We start from the raw sequence: 20,173 nt of genomic DNA on the forward strand, positions 1-20,173 counted from the left end.
AACATATCCTGTTGTAAATACTTTTGAAGTATACAAAACAATGCTGCTTTGTAAGTATACCATGTTCCAAATTATTATGCAAATTATATCTTTCTCTGATTTTCATAATTAATCAATGCAAATGACAGTCACTATAATTTTCAAGTCATCAACCATTAGGGTATAATTAGAATTTTATTGAATAAAACTCCCAATGATAATATTTATTTCAAAAATAAAAAAATGAAAACACACTGTTCCAAATTATTATGCACAACAGAGTTAAAACATTTTATAGGTTGTAAGGTTGTAAAGAGGTCATATTTACTGAAATCAAAAGCCATTTCAATCAAAAACATCCTAACAGGGCATGTTACATCTTAACATAGGACCTCTTCTGTGATATCACCTTCACATCCATTTAACTTGTGAGTTTTTGGACAGTTTCTGCTTGAATTTCTTTGCAGGATGTCAGAATAACCTCCCAGAGCTGCTGTTTTGATGCGAACTACCTCCTACCCTCATAAACCTTTTGCATGAGGATGCTCCAAAGGTTCTCATTAGGGTTGAGGAAAGGGAAGTTTCTTATCTTTCATGCCCATAGCAGCCAATGACACAGAGGTATTCTTTGCTGCATGAGATGGTGCATTTTTCATGCATGAAGATGATTTTGCTACGGAAGGCACAGTTCTTCTTTTTGTACCATGGACGAAAGTTTTCAGTCAAAAACTCTATGTACTTTCCCGAGGTCATTTTTACACCTTTAGGGACCCTAAAGAGGCCTATCAACTTTCTTCCCATGATTCCGGCCCAAAACATGACTTGGCCACCTCCTTGTTGATGTTGCAGCCTTGTTGGGACATGGTGGCCATCCACTACTCCATCCATCTGGACCATCCAGGGTTGCACAACACTCATCAGTAATCAAGATTGTTTGAAAATAAGTCTTCATGTTTGTCTGGGCCCAGTGCAACCATTTCTGCTTGTGGGCATTGGTTAAGGGTGGCCGAATAGTAGGTTTATGCACAATTGTAAGCCTCTGAAGAAATCTACACCTTGAGGTTTGCGGGACTCCAGAGGCACAGCAGCTTCAAATACCCGTTTGCTGCTTCGTAATGACATTTTAGCAGCTGCTCTCTTAATCCGATGAATTTGTCTGACAGAGACCTTCCTCATTTGGCCTTCATCTACACGAACTTGTCTGTGCCCACGAACGTCTTTACAGTACGATGATCACACTTAAGTTCACGAGAAATATCTAATGTTTTCATACCTTGTCCAAGGCATTGCACTATTTGACTCTTTTCGGCAGCTGAAAGATCCTTTATCTTTCCCATATTGGTTGAAACCGGTGGCCTGCTTAATAATGTGGAACAACCTTCTTTAGCATTTTTCATTTATTTGGACTCACCTGGCAAACTAATTATCACAGGTGTCTGAGATCCATTTCAGTGATTCAAAGAGCCCTGAGACGCAATATCACCCATGAGTTAATTGAAAAATTAAACATTTAATATTTATGACACTTATGTCCAATTTGCATAATAATTTGGAACGTGGTTTAATGTTTTAAATTACTTTTTTGATTATGTATTGTATAGTATATATGATACTGCATGCCTTTGCAGGGTACAGCTGTCATAAAGGTATCAAACAGGTCGATACAGTGAGCACAGGACATTTTGACATTAATGCAGGCAAAATAAATTATTTCAACCACAACAGTTTAGCATTTAACAAAAGCATACATCAATGTAAACAAGGAGATGAGTAAATGCAACTTGAGCTTATATTTTACTAAATGTTTTCTACCTAGACAGTTCTGCATTCCTGTCTCTGCAAACTGCACTCTGGGCACTTTTTTTCTTGTCTCCAGTCGCATTTCCCCCTGAAGTCTCTTGAATTAGAGTTTCCACTGGGGGGCCCACACTCACAATGAGCCCAGACTGAGCCCACTTAACTGCTTTACGCAGAGCTGCTGATGCCTCTTCTGTGACCACTTCACAGCACCCAGTCTATAAGAAGAAAAACAAAATTTTGTGGAGTCCATACAATTCCAGCTGCTCATACTGTATGTAAAAACAGAACTTGAATGATTTTAGCATCGCATGACTGATTGTGGGAAATTTTTCATATATGAATCTAAATTAAACTTAAACGTAATTAGACCTTGGTCATGTCTCTGTCCATTTTCACCACCTTGTCCATGTTGGCTCCAGTGCCAAGCCGAAAAGGCCGCCCATCTGAGCTACTGCAGAAACATTACATACAAAATTGCATAAAATTTATGTTAAGGTAAAAGGTTTTTTAGAAGATATGCTCAAACTGTATGGCAAAAAATGAGTATAAAATATTATAGCAATTTAGCGAGAACATGAACACTATGTATCTTTAAAACAATTTTACTATAAAGCTTAAAAAATATCTAGATACAATTCCTGTATCTTGTGAACTTGTGAAGTGCAAAATGGTGGACCACTTGTCCTATAGCAAAACTCTGAAAACGCCTTGTTCTTGTTAACATTCTTAGACAAAGCTAGCTTTGCCAGATACATTTACCTTGGGCCCCAAAGTAATACAGTATCTTTACCTGAGTAACGGCTGAAGTACTTCATGGGAAGATTGGTCATCTCTCTTGTGTATGTAGATGGAGAGTTTGCCATCCACTGCTTCTCCCTCTTCTCCGACCTCTTTTTCTGTCTTGACATTGCCCATGGGGCTAGCCCAGATCAATCGGGTATCTGGCTCAGAGGAAGCAGGGGAAAGCAGGGTCTGGCTGCCTATGAGTAACAGAAACATTAAAAGAAAAGAACAATTTTTTTACAAAAATATTAATAAAACTTTTTTAAAAATGCAATAAGAACACAAATGTATGATGGACACCCAGGGCACCTGAAGAGCAACACTTTAGATTCAATAATTCATGTCAGGGTGTGTTCACACTCGTAGTTTGGTTATCTTGGTTCAGACCAAAGCTTTGGTTCACTATTTTAAAGTTTTGGTTTGCTTTTCGTTCACACTGGCATTTTTATTATCAGACCAATAGACACAACAAGAGGCATGGGGAATATATATGGTGGTATTTATTTTTCATAAACTCCTAAAGAGTAGCCAAATAGTGATCTTTTATTTTTTGACTCTCTCCTTTGCTGCATCTACCTGCCTAGCACAAAAGCACACAAGTGCATGTGGTGCAAAAAAGTGCTGCATTCAATAACTAGAGTGTGCAAAAACATTTGATTTCATTAAACCATTGAATGTTCATGTGAACCACACTAACAGAACAACTGCACCACAATTTTTTTTTTAATTGAACCAAACATGTCAGGCGTGAATACACCCTTAGTTGAACACGTCGGTTCAGCAGTGACCTGGGCTTCCCTCATACATCTTTGCATGGAATGGGCTTGTGTGCGAAAGTGTAGTGTTTGATTTATTCTGCAATCTAATGGAAAAAGCATTACTGGCCGCCTTCTGATGAACTCTACCATTCCTGGATACATAGGTTCAAAAAAGTTACGCTTTTCATGTGTTGAGAAAAAACAGCTGTGTGCTTTGTAGAATGATGTGTTATGGCCAACCTTTTTTGGAAGCAGACCATAAACTAAACAATGTGGGATGGAACCCTCATGGCATGTAATTGACAGATTATAAACCCTGCTGCCTTGGCAACATTGAGAATTGGAGTTCAACACAGTCTGATTATTGTCCGTTTCTTAATATGCTTATTAATTTTAAAATTGGTTCAAACACAGTCTCCGATTGATCAATAAAAACCTGGACCTGTGTGTTTTACAACCCGCACGTTTCCCTAATGTGCTACACCTGTTCTCCCCAGGTGATAACCACCGGAACAGACACTATACCACTTTATCACTTCCCCTCAGGTGGCTGGGTCCACCTGTACAACAGTCACTGTAAAGTTAACACACACAAGTTGCATCTGGACAAGTAGACATTGCTGATCTTTTTTTTTTTTTCATACAGAAACATACAAACCCCCAGGGCAGAAATGAATAGCAAGAGATGGCTAAAGCAAGTTTCTACAAGACAACCCTTGGAAAGTAGGCAGCTTGGAAAATTTACAAAAATCTCAAGTGTTGGGTCCTGTGAGGCTTACAGCAGTTGGGCATAAGGGGTAATCTACGATCAGTTTTTCTTCTATTTTGTATCTATGTTTGGATTATGGAATGATCAGAGGAGGGCAAAGTACACAAATCCTGTTCCTGAGTAAAAGTAGATATCCTACAGAAAAACAGAACTTATGTAAAAATACGTCGTATACGTCGTATAAGTCGTCCAGAATTGTAATTCTACCGGAGCAAAATGTAATGCACTGACATCCAGAAACATTATGTAGTAGAAACTAAAAATATTTGAAAGATTTGAAAATTTTGTGATTATTTCCCACAAGTGGTAAAATATGCCGTACAAGAAAAAAAAAGTTACTATCATATTATAGAAATTATATATTACAGTATATGAAAGGAACATTATTTTCTTGTACAGTGTATTATACAAATGTTCAAATCTTTTACAATTTTTTTCAGACAGATGAGCATCTAAAAATTGCTTCACAATTACTTTTTTTGTCAGCATTGCATGTTGACGGTTTTAAAAAGCCTACATTTCAGAAAATAAAATTGACAAGGTGTTTACGGTATGTGGATATTATAAGATATCCCAGCAAGTAAACTCTGATTTGAAAAATTTGAAAGTGGAATACTAAGGATCATCTAAAAATTTGCATGCATCACCCCAGAAGCTAAACATGGAGCACACAAGAACTATTCAATATGACAACAATTCACATCATAAGGCTCTTCAATGTCTACAACAGAAGAAAGTTTAAGCTTAGAATTTTAAATGCATAAGCACATGTGAATTTTTACAAGCCAGGTATCAATATACTACTGTAGATGCACATTTCTGTGAGGATAAACAGCTTTATCTACTACTAAATAAAACCTGTTTTGAGCTCTCACATTTTCTAAAAATGGTCATATAAAAATCATCATATTCTATCCGGTGTATGCAAACTTGTAAGCAAATATTTTTCTGTGCATCTTGGAAACTAATAGGATAAAATATTTGCTACAGTGCATCTTTTGATGGTAAAAATACTAACAAATGTAGTAAAAATGTCATTTTTCACCCCTGCTCTCACCTGGCACCACATAGTCTGCAAGTTTGGCCAGCAGAAGTGCTGCAATTCGGGACGCGGGGTCACTGGCATCTTCTTGCTCAGTGTCTATGGCGTTGATGAAGTAGCTCCAAGGAGGCAAAGCCACATTGCCACAGTCTTCCACACTCATTAAAGGAAGGGCAGCCCGGCACAGTTGAAGGATAATCAGCACCAGTTTAGGGGAAGGTCGCTGGTCCAGAAGCAGTGAAAGAAGCTTAGAAACACAGGCTGGCTGGCTGAGAATTGCTTTGCCAATATTGCTCCTGAAAGTAATAAAAAGGTGAAAAAATGTGAAACCATAAAATGTTTTTTTTACACCTTTTTTTTTGTACATTTTTAAACATTACAATGTACAAAAGAGGCATCTAAAATAAGCTGCAGTACCAGTCTGACAAATCCTCGTGAGTTATTGGCTTTATGCCAATCAATTATTTACTTGCTGTAATTTACCTTAGGTCTACATGTTCCAATACTTTTGCTAACCTAAAATTGGGTGGTTTGTCACCAAAGATATCCTTAGACAGCTTTTGATCTCAAACCTTAATGTATTTAATGTATAAATAACCGCCAGCGGTAGCTTAGTGGTTAAGGCATTGGACTACGGTTCGGAAGATCCCAGGTTCAAACCCCACAACCACCAAGTTGCCACTGTTGGGCCCCTAAACAAGGCCCTTAACCCTCAACTGCTCAGATGTATAATGAGATAAAAATGTAAGTCGCTCTGGATAAGAGCGTGTGCCAAATGCCTAAATGTAAATGTATGTAAATGTAAACAACAAATTATATATTTCAACAATGGACAAGAGACTACAAAAAATAATGAGCCTCATTTTTTCCAAGGAATACCTGGTTGTCTACAACAAAAATTTCTTTTCTTCTTTCTCAACCTCAATAGGTATTCTTATTTTAAAGGCTATGATCTGATTACTTGCCCCAGTTTGCTAAGTTAGAAGCTATGAAGCACTTCACAGTAATATTTTTCAAAAAGAAATTAAGCATAGAGATAAGATTACAACATTTAAGTGCCACACAATAACTAAATCAATAATTAAATATAAGCAAATATACATTAATGTATTGCCTATGCATCGAATACATTTAAGGTTTAAAGTAATAATGTAAACTACCGGCCATCTTTACAGATACATGACAGTAGTATGTGCACTTCAGCAAGATGTCCTTTATGTTTACTATGCTTACCTAGACAGGTCATTCAGGAGACTAAGCACATCTTGTAGGGCATCATTTCCAGCTGCTTGGTTGCCAGCGCATTCTGTAGCTCTTGCAAGGTGATTGGTCAACAAACTGGATACTTGCCGAGCTAATCCAGAATGCACTGCGTCTGTGGAACCACCTAAAAAAAATGTAAACATCTAACATCAAAATGTGTAGCCTAAAATAATAAAGATAGTTACAGATTACAGAAGATTGCCCTTTTGATGCTCTGTTTCCAGCATGCTCATTCTCATGAGCAAGAGAAAACAGTAAGTTCCAGGAGTGGTTGGTATAAATGGGGTTTGCAACCTTGCAATACTGTCACATAGATAATAGACTATACCCTTTCATCTAAGAGCGATCACTGGCAATGCTACATGAATGAGTGGATAAAGGGAATCATCAACATATTTATGGGTACTCAAGATCAAAATGACCCTGACCACATGGAAATGCTTTGAAAGTTTTAAAACAGCCATATAATATTGCAGCACACAAATGTTGAGCAAAATATAAGGTACCTTCTACTTTCTCCCATTCAATGCAGCGATTGGCCAGCACTTGGAATGCGGCCCAGGCCATGGTGGCAACTTTCTGCTTCTTGGTTTGTTTCTCATTGGAGCTACAGTCTCTCTGGCTACTAAGACTGCAAAGCTGGTCCATCAACTGAACCAGGCCGCTGCGTACCAGACATTGCTCCTCACTCCTAAAGATGCAAAGAATCTTTACATATGCAGAACTAACATTCAATTCTGTATTATTTATATTTCATTACAATTACAAAGGGGGACTGAATTTATTTTATTTTTTTATTTTAAGACCCAATTATAACAAGTTTCCTGCAAAAAGTCTAGACCTCAGAGGCCAAATGCAGACAGATGAGCAACTCTAGACAAATTTATTGATGTTCAGTTTAATCTTTTTCAAATAATATTTATAAAAAATGATAGGTATACAATGATAAAATATTATAGATTTACAGAAATATTTTGGTTTGTTTGTCAGTCATGCTGACATACAAACTGACATATTCTTTTTATTTTTTAATTAGCCCCCTTTTTACCAGAAACATAATTGTGCTCTTGTGCATACACAGTAAATAGAATAAATATATAACTTTTTTTTATCACCTAATGTTAGTTCTTCACTTATAGAAGTTGATATGGCTGACACAATTGTTATTTAGGCATTGAGAAATAAAAATTTAGAACTGAAGTAGGGGTATGTTCTTTTTTTCCATGATTGTATGTTTAGATTCTATGTTTACAATATCTGCTGTATTGAAAGCTATGATGAATAGGTGTACTAACTCTGTAAATATGAAGTGAAGATAAAAAGCATTTCAAAACTGTCCAGCCAGGTCTACTTCCTATTTATTTAAATGTGTAGAGTTATACATTCTAAAGTTGATTGCTTGCCTGGTGTAAGGGATGGTGCAGAGTAGTCCAATGCTGTTGGCACAGGCAATAGGATAGCGGGCACATAGAGATACGACAGAGGTCATAGTCTGTCCAAAGGCCTCCTGAACTTGTCCCACCATGCCACCGCAGGTCAACTCCTCTATCCTGCAAGTGGACATCAGAAAGAGACATCATGTTTAAACAGAATTATCACAATTCTAATAAAAAAAATAATAATAAAAACTGGAAAATGTTTAAAAAAATTAAATAAAAAAAAGGTCCACCAAAACTTTCACATTTGCAAGGAAGCCATACCTGGGCCCTCCTTGCAGCACCATGGTGACAGGACCCACCAGGTGTGTTACTCCCCCAACTCGAACAGCAGTGGTGAGGAGCTCCCTCATATGGACCAGTGCTTGCTTCCTCGTACAGCCTCTTCTCCAGCGTGTCTGAGCTGCTGCCAGAAAACTTCTACTAGAAACCTATACGAAATAAAGGTCACTAATGTTAGTTGCCCAATGCCCAATGATTACTGGGCATCTTACATATCTTACTCGATGCACGAAACTGTAGATCAGCTAATTTTGCCGAAACCGATGGAAAGGTTAAAAAATGTATAGGTTTAGGCCACAATTAGAATTTAGAAGACAGCATGTACAGCAGGAACATAGGGAGGGGAGTGAAGCTGGCATGTTACAGGAAATTTATTACTGTCTATGGGCTGGCAGGAGATATAGAACCAAGTTAAGCTGCATGGATCAGTGTGTGTATGTGTGTGTGTATTTGATGCTCTGCTGAAAACAAAAAAGTCTGAAAAATGTAAATCATTACTGAAACTCACAGTGCTTCACACCCTTCAGTCCTTCAACCTGGGAGGGATAACTAGGTCACTTTGGTGAGGTTATTATTCAGCATACTCACAGCATGGTCAGGGCTGGTGCCAATGAAGGCAAACAGTTGTCCCAGCAGCACACTGTAAGTTGGCTTCTCGCTGCCGTCTTCAGCTGCCAGAGATTGCAATAGTGTAAATGAGCTACTTCTGTTACTGGTAGGGTGAGGGCGCCTCCTACAGAACAAATACACACAACACAGTGTAAGAAACTGGTTAAATCCATTTTTTCATTACTCCATCAACACCAAATTTTGCTCAAATTTCTACTCAAACTACTGAAGTGATTCAGCAGCTAATATACTGCACTGACACTCTCAATCACTGTTATGACTGGTCTGTTCATCTGGGATACCTGAAGTGTTGTTAAATCACTGCAATTTGCAATCAGTTCTGTTTCAACATTTAAATTGAATTTCTCCTGCTTTTGTATATACAAGCTCATGCTTACAAAGTCACACCCGTGCCTCACCTTGGTCAATCTGACTATTTCATTTTAATTCTGGCTAGAAGTGTCTGACTCTAGCATCAGTTTTACAACAAACTGACTCTGTCCTAAGGCACATAAACAGGTATGAGAACAGGGTGACAACACAGAAACCAGAAGAACTAGATAAACTGGCAGATCTTCATTCAACATAACTTTCTGTCTGCTGATCGAGAGGCCTGCAGCTTAGTCAAACATGCTGCCGAACAGCCCTGACTAATCAAGGTATGAACTCCACTAGACCTCTGAAGGTATGCTGTAGTGTCTGGCACAAAGCCATCAGTAGCAGATCCTTGAAGTACTGTACAGTAAGTGATGAGTTTTTTCAGCACATTCCACAGATGCTCAATTGGGTTGAGTCCATACCCCAAACTCGTTGTGTTCCTTGAAACATTCCTGAACCAGATTTTGCAGTGTGATAGGGAACATTTTCTGCTGAAAGAGACCACTGCCATCAGGGATTACGGTTAACAAGAAGGGGTGTACTTGGTCAGCAACAATGTTTAGATAGGTGGTATGTGTCAAAACAACGTGAATTGTTGAAACCTACAGTTTCCCAGCAGAGCATTGCCCAAAGCGCCATACTGCCGCACAGACACACAGCTATCTCCAAGCCACCTTCTTCTTGCTCTGTGGTCCAATTCAGATACTCATGTGCCAATTGCAGGTGTGTTTAGTATGGACACTGTCCATCCTGTCTGCGGCTACACAGTTCCATACACAACAAATTACAATGCACTGTATGCACCAACACCTTTCAAAAGGATCAAGCATTAACTTTCTTCTTCTATTGGATCAAAGTCATACACTTCCCCTGGCAGTGGCTTTAACGTTATGGCCGATCAATATGTATGTGCTCTGTGTGTGTGTGTGTGTGCAAAAGTCCTAGGCCTCATATCTTTAGTACAACCTTGTAACAGTGCACCTGAAAAGTATTCACAACGCATCACTTTTTCCACATTTTGTTATGTCACAGCCTTATTCTAAATTTTTTTTCCTTAGAATTCTACACACTGTCACATGCCAGCCAGATCAACCCAGCACCTCCAGACCCTAAACTCCATTCCAGGTTTTTTTCCCCCAACTAGCTCACCTGCAAATATATTAAAAAAATAAAAAAAAATGAGTAAGGAAATGTACATAAGTATTCACAGCCTTTGCCAGCCTTTGGTCAATTAAGCTCAGGCGCATCCTGTTTCCCCTGATCATCCTTGAGATGTTTCTGAAGCTTAATTGGAGTCCACCTGTGGTAAATTCAGTTAATTGACCATGAAAAGTCACACACCTGTCTATATAAGGTCCCACAGTTGACAGTTCATGTCAGAGCACAAACCAGAGTGATTCCGTTTGTTTGTTTGTTTGTTTGTTTGTTTGTGTGTGTGTGTGTGTGTGTGTGTGTGTGTGTGTGTGTGTGTGTAAAATAAAGTTCTCCCCGGTAGCCCCCCTGCTCCTGCTTCTTCCCTGATCTAACACCAGTTCTTTTCAAAGGTAAAGTGCATGTTAATGTGTTTTATTTTTACCCAATTTTTGTATTTATTATCTTATATGACTATTTTTGGGTTGTGAAACGACTCATCGAAGTTTCCATTATTCCTTATAGGGAATATAGCAAATAATATAGGGAATATGGAATAATGATATACAAGCACACTTCTGGAACAAATTATGCTTGCAATCCAAGGTTTAACGGTACGTGTGTGTGTGTGTGAGACAAAACATACACACCCAACTCCTACTGGGAAACTACCAGTTTACAGATGCTGTTTTCTAGTAGCTGTTAATGACTGTAAATACAGTAAATAAAACATCTTACCTCTGTGCTGCATGTGTAAACTCCAGATCTTGGTTTGCTATCATTTCCAGGTCAGAGGGAGCAGACATACTGCGCAGAAAAACAGGCTGCTTCACCATACCCGTCTTGGTATCTGACACCATCTTACAGGCTGGAAGTAATTAGAACAATTCAGTGGGTATAAATAGACTTTAACCATTATACAGATCTAGAATTGTGCTTTAGTCTTGGTCAGAATAAATACGGCTATGAACAATGGTTTTCTTTCTGATACTACTTTGAAAATTATTATTAGAAGTAGCAATTAAACAGGCAATATTTACCTGTGTTGTGATATTTTAGCCTTTTTTTGCAATTCTGTTTGCTATTTAAATATTGTACAAGCAAGAGCAATCATGGGATCCCAGCTAAATGTGATGGATTGACAAAAAGTGGCTCAAAGTAAACAATTAATATAAAGTCATAGTATAGTACCAAAGGTACAGTTCTGAATTTAGTGTCAATTTCTAAAAATGTTATGGAGATATATCCTTGCTTTCGGTTTACACTGATGCCAACTATTCAGCAAGGGAGCATGATTGAAGCTTTGAGTCTATCAAAATTCTGAGAAATCTAAAAGAAATAAAAAAAAAAATGTGTGGCCAAGTGGTTTAAATGTAATACAGGTTTATGCTGTATTGCCCAAAATATGGAGGCACAGGCTTAGATTTTACATGGCAGGCTTGTCTTCAAAACCTGAATCTCTTTCAAGCATTCATTTTGGTTTCTCTCTATGGGATGTCATGATCCCCAAATTGCCAAGCTTCTATTAAAGACTAAGGACCACAACAATAAATCCAGACTGATCTGGGCTGATTTGATCATAATACTTGTGACATGATGGGGATTTGTACTATTAGTTGTATTAGCACTAACAGGGTTATTGACTCTGTCCCCACTCTTCTACTGCACAAGGCAACTGATGGTCTAAAGCACATTATAAGGCAAGAAATGTCATAAATTAACGGGGGACGAGGCACACCTGTGTACTGAAAACCATTCCATGTAAATACCTTATGAATCTGACCAGAGAATGCCAAGAAAGTGTTTCCAATTAATTCCACAAAACTTCATATGTGCATACACATTTATGTACAAATGTATACTGTAATCTTTCTTTTTCTCTTATTCCTTCATAGATTTATTACAAGATAAATTTATTAACTTTTTACACTGCTCTCATAACACGTGGGTTAAGGCATGCTAATACAGTACATGGACAGTACAAAAAAAACGTAGTGTGTTAACAACTTTGGGGATGAAAGAATGATTAGGCTTCAACAAAACCTGCGTTTCACCTAATAGAAATTGTATACACAATGATTAATGTACAAAGATTGGATGCCACTAACAGGCTTTGCTGAAGTGCTATTAGCATCACTGTTTTAGAGAGTGCTGTGAGATCCAGCTGAACCACAGACTTGAATAGATGTTCTGAAAATACCTGCAGTACCACAAGTCCCCTGGGGTGATCGAACATTTAGATAGCTAATTCTAGCTGTTGTAATACAATAGTGCAAGGGTGAATATGCCAACATGTCTTATTTAAAACGTAAAAATGTGTCGCCATCATCAGAAGACATGAATTAACAATATATATATATTATCATATTAAGTAAATATTATTTTATGAACACGTATGAAGTTCTTCGGGCTTTTTATAGTAATCATTATATTTGCTGTTTGTGTCCAGCATTGAATAATTATTTCATCCATTATTTAACAACGGCTGGAAATAATAGCTGGAATGTGATATGATATATTGTGACTGAAAATTTTTGAAATTTATGACTGAAATAAAGCTGTTCGTCTTTTGTACAGTACTTTCACTTTACAAAAGGCAGCGTTTTTATCAAAAGGTTGATAAACGCGACAGCCCGCTCAGTTACTCACTTCTCACCTTTTATGTAGGTCTGCTCTGACTTATTAATTCGTTTTAAACCCCTCAAAAATGTGTGTATACAGCTCAAAACCTCTATCAGTTATTACAGATAGCATCTATTTAGAAAAAATGCCCCAGCAATTTCAGAGCTTCAGGAAATCTCCCGGCGCTCTGCGCATAACACCGGGCCAACTCATGTCGAAAAGAATTTATAAACGGTTTCTAAACGTGGGCTATTGTTTTTTTACTTATAATATTTTTTTACTTAATTTAAATAAGGTTTGGCTCAGGACTTCGATTCGGCATCGTGATTCTCCTCTTTAATTTACTACATAGTTTCAATCAGCGCTCAGCCGCATGCATGGAGTTTTCCAGAGCGCACCGGCAAAAGTAGACTAATGATTATGAATGCATCGGGAAAAACAGCAAGCAGACTGACTCTGACCATTTAAAAAAACGTTTGCGTTCATTTTCTGACACGCTTAAGTTAACCAAAAACAATTCAGAACAGCGCACCTTATTTGCTTTCAAACATTTACAAAATCACGTTTTTCGTTATTGTGAGTGCGCTTAAATAAAAGTTGAGTCTTATAAAGGCTATGTAGTTTTATATAGTTTTATTATATAGTTTTTGCACATTAATCTGAGTCCTCATCTGTTACATTTTTGAGGACAGTAGTTTTTTCAGCCTGTCACGGCGTGCGCCCAAATCTATATCGCTTTTCGCTCACTAGTTAGGCGTCTTCCCCTTTAGATATGCCAAGGAGCGGGGCCGTGGAATTAGGCACGGATGGTAATAGTTAAAATATTAACAAGGGGAATGTTTGATATCATGTGGGCATTATAAGATTATAAGACTGAAAACTGTATCACGATATCAGTGTTTCATATCGGTCGATATCGATAATTATTGATATTTTTATGACCCATTTAAAATAAGGACCAGAAGAAAAATATATTACATTTAAACATTTTTATTTTAAACTTAACCTTCCTCTGATCATAGTCCCCTCAGTTATTAAGACAGAAATGCCAATGACCATGGAAAACTCAAATAATTAAAACGTAAACATAAGTCTAATGTCACAATGAACACTTAACAATTATCTCTTAACATTTACGGTGCAAAATGAAAAAAAAATTAAGAAATGCTTAATAAAGTGTAATAAAATAAGTGCATTTTCTGCTTTTGAAGAGGAATCCATCAGACCAGCATGAGACAACGACATGGCACAACCAAACGTGATACTGTTACATGATTGACGTTAGTGTATCACTCCCTCCGTTGCTAGGTTACCAGAAAGCGAGTGCCTTTGTTAATGCAACTGTCACGGGCAACCGGAAGCGGACCAGAAGACTAGCAGTTAGCTCTTGTAGCATGGACGGTAAATCCAAACGCGGAAATAGCGCGAACAGCCAGGATAACCACGCGAGTCATTGTAAGAACTCTCTCACGCCTAGAGCAAGAGCTAGGGCCAGGGGTAGCTCAGTGGTTAAGGCATTGGACTATGGTTCGGAAGATCCCAGGTTTAAACCCCACAACCACCAAGTTGCCACTGTTGGGCCCTTGAGCAAGGCCCTTAACCCTCAACTGCTCAGATGTGTAATGAGATAAAAATGTAAGTCGCTCTGGATAAGAGCGTCTGCCAAATGCCCAAATGTAAATGTAATAGTTTACACAATTATACCCGCTATTGCGGAAGAGAGGTTGATTTTACGGCAGCTGTTTACGGGAGTGTAGTCCAGTGCAGGCAATGCTTTGTGGGTAATGCAGTCCAATGTGCGTGAACGCGGAAATGTGAGATGAGCTGGAATATAGAGCCTGAACCTGTATTCTTTTATTGGTCTTCGGTTTGATTTAAGTACGGATTCCAACTGGAAGTTTGTAATATCGCCTGACAACGCAGTAAATAAAAGAATGGACATGCATCGACTTGTTTGTCTTTCCCATCAGCGCCATCTTGTCTCCTTTTATACTTCCTGAATCGCGACCGTACTACTTCAGGGTCCTAGTGCCGGTCGCGGAGCGAGTGCGCACGACAGCAACCAAACTAGCTTCGCGACCTCTGTTTTCTTTCGACAAAGAATAAAAATTATTGAACGTTTTATCGAACACATTTTTATTGATATCGATCACGTGTTTATCGCGATACATATCGTTATCGTTTTATCGCCCAGCCCTAGCTAAATTCATGAATTACACTCAAAGTATCAAATCCAACTATGAATCTATCCAACTATTTCCACCAACATGCTTCATAATGGGTGTGGTATTACCTTAAAAAAACTGGTTTCAGCCAGATGTTCAACACACAAAGGAAACAAGTCTACCTTGTAAGATATTTTAATCTTAACAAGACTGTTATCTGCTTATCGAAAGAAAATGAAAGATAAAATGTGTGGCTTCCATCTATCTACTCAGCCATAAAGCTCTGACCCTTACAGCATGCTCTCCCATCTCTCATGAGAATTTCTGAAGCTCTGATAAAGTTGGAATTGGACGCTTGGTAATCTTCCTTGCCAAGGTCCTTCTAACCTTAGACTGGCTGGACAACCAACTCCACAAACATTCTGTTACATTCCTGATTGTTCAAAACTGTTTCCATGATGAAGCTCACTGTACTTCTGGGAACAGTCAAAACTTTAGCAATGGACTTTTCTCTTTGTCCAAATCTATGTTCTGACACTGTTTGATCTCAGAAGTCTGCTGTGAGCTTCCCCTGTGAACCTTTTTACACATAAGGGTGTGCTTTTCTAAATCACTTGCAACCAATTGATGTTGTTGTGTGCAGATGACAAAAATGTTAAACATAACCAATAATAAGTGAATTTAAGTGTATAATTATAAAACAATATGTGCAAAACTGAAGGGAACTTAAAAGTCATTATAGAGACAGCAAACTGATATCAACAATACCTGCTGCTTATATAAACTTTCAAGCTGTCCCATGAATGTACTGTATACCTAACATACAATAGCTACAAGGCAACATGCCACAGAGGATGAACTGAACTGTTGCTTGCAAAAAAAAAAAAAAAGTACTGTATGGATAAGCATTTTGTGAATTACTACAGTCAGTGATTAGTATACATAAAATTGTATCTTTCTACTGGACATCTAGTACTTTAACATTGCTGGCCCTTGAAAATTCGACAAATTTTTCATAACCTGGCCCTATGAGCTTCTTATCGGTTTCTTATGGAATTCTCATAGGTTTTAATATGTATTAGTGCATAACAGTTCTGTTTTAAATGTATTTTTTATACAGGGAAGTGGAAAATACCTGGTGGGCTTGTAGGTGTTGAGGTTAGGCTCCCACAGTGTGGAGAAATTGTGACATGTAGCAGTAGCTCTGAACGATTCATTAGGCTCTTCAGTAGAGCTCTGGTCTTGGCCAGAAGCACAACACACTTCGAGTGCTGCATAGAGCTAACCTCCTGAAAAAAAATCTCCCTATCATAGCACACAAACAAAAACACAGCTTTATTAAATGCGTCACATCACAGAGACAAAACATCAGTTAGACATGGGCTTGCAAAATCAGGCTCTAACGAGCCATCATACTTGTTGGGTTACAAACATTCAAAAGGCATTAAAAATGATAACTGGCCACCTGTGGTACAAAATGGATGAAGGATGAAAAGAGATCTACATTTTCTGAGGTCAGAAATATAAAAAAAGAATTAACATTCAATGATAACATTTCAAATAATCCTGAACCATCTTAAAAATTGATCTATATTTTCATGGTGATGAGCTGAAATTTACATAATTAATACAGTTTTATTTAGTTTGTATAGTATGTGTGAAGTAGGATTACAAGGATTTAAAAAGCAATCCGGAAACTTTTTTCCTGTCGTCACTACCCAGGTATGCACATCTAGACTTCACATTTCTGTATTTTTGCCTATGCAATGAAGATGTGACTCATGTGTAGACATTAAACATTTTACAAAATCTCTCCATTTTCACAGGTTTGAAAAAAATTGGACAAGTGACAGTAAAGTAGTCTGATGGCCTGCTTTAGACTGCTCCTTTCTTCATCTTTGTCTTTCGGCTGTTCCCTTTTAGGATTCACCTCAGCGAATCATCTGCCTCCATCTAACCCTATCCTATGCTTTCTCTTCTCTCACCGCAACCAACTTCATGTCCTCTCTCACAGCATCCATAAATCTCCACTTTGGTCTTCCTCTAGACCTCCTGCCTGGCAGTTCCAACCTCAGCATTCTTCTACCAATATGCTCACAATCTCTCCTCTGAAAATGTCCAAACCACCGCAATCTGGCCTCTCTGACTTTATCTCCAAAATATCTAACATGGGTTGTCCCTCTGGTGAACTCATTCTTGCTCCTATCCATCCTTGTCATTCCCAAAGAGAACTGCTTAGAGGCAATCCTTGATGCAGATCCACCTCCACCTTAAATTCTTCTGTCACACCTACAGCACATCTCACCACTGTCTCACAGCTCTCATACATGTCCTGCACCACTCTAACATACTTCTCTGTCACTCCAGCTCTCATACAACACCACAGTTGTGTTCCTCATACAACACCAGAGCTCCTCTCTCTCCCTGACAGCAACTCCCTCTTACCTTCTCTGTACTTCTCCATCAGCATCCTCAAAGCAAATACTGCATCCATTGTACTCTTTCTAGGCATGAAACCATATTGCTGCTCACAAATGCTCACCTCTGCCCTTAACCTAGCTTGCACTACTCTTTCCCAAAGCTTCATTGTATGGCTTATCAACTTTATTCCTCTGTAGTTGCCACAGGTCTGCAAATCCCCCTTGTTCTTAAAATTCGCCACTAATACACTTCTCCATTCCTCTGGGATTTTAGACTGTTTCCTTGGTATTTCAATAACAAATGAAAGAGATAAAAGGCCAATGGTTACAAATGTGGAATTTGTATATGGCCATTATTCCTCTGAACAGTCAAAATGAAGTAAAGATGCGCTGGTGTTTAAGTGTCAAATCAACAATTTTAATTATTTTTAAAAGAGAATGCACGGAGGAGCTCCACCACTAAAAACCCTTTAAAGACCAGAGATTTAAACTAAATTGGACTGTAGCAGATGTACTTTCTTTGGGTAAAAAGAATCCATTTACAACATAGCCATTAACTAGCCAAGATCAAAACTCCTCTAAAGGAAATAGGCGTATCAGTCATGTAGGCATGTCATAGTCCACAGTACAGAAAGCAGCTCAAGTGCAGACAAGAGCAGCTCAAAGGACCTCATTCCTCAGCAACTCAGTATTTGACGATGTTGAAGTTTTTGCATCCAAATATTAAAACTATGCAGATATTTATGATTGTGTACATTTGTGCAATTACTTAAGATATTTGAAATTTGTAAAATCACATCAAAATTGTGCTAATTATTAAATATTGCAATATTTTTGTTAAATAAAAGAATAAAGTCTAAATTTGTTAGTTCCATTTTAAATCTATTGTGGTGATGTACAGAGGCAAAAATACTGTATTTACTGTATATACTGTATATAAATATTGTGTTACTTCCTTACTGTATGACCTGACCTAATTTAATTAGATTATGAGCTGTGTATGGTGAGAAAGCACCAAAATGACAATTAATTAGTGTAAATAGTGTAAACCAATGAGCAGAGGGTAGAATTTTATAAATGCTTTGTGGTTAATGTGAGAACTGAATGTGAAATTTTAATTATTTAAATTTCTAGTTTGCCTTGCAGGGCCTGGTCAATTTCATTCAATGTTTCGATATATATATACCGCCAATAAACATAAGAAAAGCCAAATAATTTCAATTCAATATCATTTGATTGATTTTATAACATAGATGACATTTAAATTCAAATTCAAATTCAAATTTTATTTGTCACATACACAAACATACACAGTACGAAATGTAGTGAAATGCATTATACGCCTGCCATTGACCCTAAAAGAGAGTTAAATTTTACAAATAAGAAATAAATATGAATAAAAGAAATACGATAGAAATTAAATTAAAAAATTAAATTAAACTAGGAAAAATAAAACTAAAAATAAAAATAGAAATGTGCTAGGAAAAAAAAATAGAACTAAAAATAAAAATAGAAATAGAAATAGAAACATTTTACCTTAATGCAATGACAGCATTTTCTACATCGGTCCAGTCTAATGGAACTTCTTTCAGGGAACACAGAAGTTCAAGCTCTTTCATTTTGTTCTGTAATTATGCACAAAAATCAATTTCTTATTTATTTCTTAATTATTGTAGGGCACCAAGTGCACACATAACTCACACACAAAAACATGCGAATACATGCATAAACACACAACTAATTTATCACATAAAAAAACATGCATGTGCTGGAAAAGATTTTGCTGGGAAGGTGACTATTAAAAACATCCCCTTGAACAAAATTAAGTTAAAAGGCCATGAGACTTAACTTATGTTTTGGGCTACAATCTAATGAAATTTTAGAGTAATCCTGTAATATCCAGTTTACAATTTAGACAACATACAGAAATATTATACATAGTTTGTTTTGAGATGATTTTCTCTCCTAATCTTTGCAATATATCTTACTACAGAAATGTAGTAACATCTGAATATACATTATCAGTCAAACTTTGGACACACCTTCTCATTTTTATGGCTTCCTACATTATAAAACAGTGCTGAAGACGTCCAAAATATGCAATGAATTCCTTTAAACAGTTGATATTACTGTAAGATGTCTGCTACTTATGCTTTCTTATGCTTGATGGGTTTTGCAAGGCACTTCCAGAACAGCCGATATTAATGTCTTAAAATAACAACTGACTATTGCTGTTGTTGTAACTTAATTACATAATCCCATTTGTTTTATTTCACAGTTTTTGACAAAACTAAACAAAGAACATCAAATTAGATGGTGTGTCCATACTTTGAGTACTGTACACACAGTGGAATTACATATTGCCTTTTCTAGGAAATGCATTAGATTTCATTTGAATTATCTGCTTAAAATGAAAAGTATTTTCAATACTGCAAAATAGTGTAAAATAGGTAATTAGTACTAGTAAAGGTAATAAAAAATGCCATAAAAGTTCCACTCCTATTACTCTTCACTTACCTCAAAAAAGTGGTAGTCATGAAAAAAAGGTGCGTTATTTTCTAGTTTGCCCTGCTGAGCCTCGTCGATCTCATTTTGCCATTTCTGTTCCAGCTCAGCCACACTCTGAAAAACACGCACACACACAAATTTACCAAACTAAGCCATTAAATTTCTAGTTCAAAACTGAGAGGAATATATATAAAAACTTTGTTTTTAACTCCAACATGTCCTAGGTTT

General features: G+C 37.3%; 1 protein-coding gene across 4 annotated transcripts in view; it reads right to left on the minus strand.

Moving 5' to 3' along the window:
* LOC128509806 (probable E3 ubiquitin-protein ligase HECTD4) overlaps positions 1 to 20,173 on the minus strand; it is a 128,930-nt gene that overhangs the window by 47,611 nt on the left and 61,146 nt on the right. For all 4 annotated transcript variants that reach the window (XM_053481652.1, XM_053481650.1, XM_053481651.1 and 1 more), the window contains exons 27-39: positions 19,955 to 20,059; positions 18,974 to 19,062; positions 16,153 to 16,322; positions 10,969 to 11,098; positions 8,701 to 8,845; positions 8,095 to 8,261; positions 7,798 to 7,944; positions 6,901 to 7,085; positions 6,365 to 6,518; positions 5,147 to 5,427; positions 2,570 to 2,759; positions 2,149 to 2,230; positions 1,792 to 1,994 (exon numbers count right to left, since the gene is read on the minus strand). In XM_053481652.1, coding sequence (XP_053337627.1) covers positions 1,792 to 1,994; positions 2,149 to 2,230; positions 2,570 to 2,759; positions 5,147 to 5,427; positions 6,365 to 6,518; positions 6,901 to 7,085; positions 7,798 to 7,944; positions 8,095 to 8,261; positions 8,701 to 8,845; positions 10,969 to 11,098; positions 16,153 to 16,322; positions 18,974 to 19,062; positions 19,955 to 20,059 — 2,048 coding nt within the window. The remainder of the gene's footprint in view (positions 1 to 1,791; positions 1,995 to 2,148; positions 2,231 to 2,569; positions 2,760 to 5,146; positions 5,428 to 6,364; positions 6,519 to 6,900; positions 7,086 to 7,797; positions 7,945 to 8,094; positions 8,262 to 8,700; positions 8,846 to 10,968; positions 11,099 to 16,152; positions 16,323 to 18,973; positions 19,063 to 19,954; positions 20,060 to 20,173) is intronic.

Source organism: Clarias gariepinus, chromosome 21 (genome assembly GCF_024256425.1).
Source record: "Clarias gariepinus isolate MV-2021 ecotype Netherlands chromosome 21, CGAR_prim_01v2, whole genome shotgun sequence".
NCBI lineage: Eukaryota > Metazoa > Chordata > Actinopteri > Siluriformes > Clariidae > Clarias > Clarias gariepinus.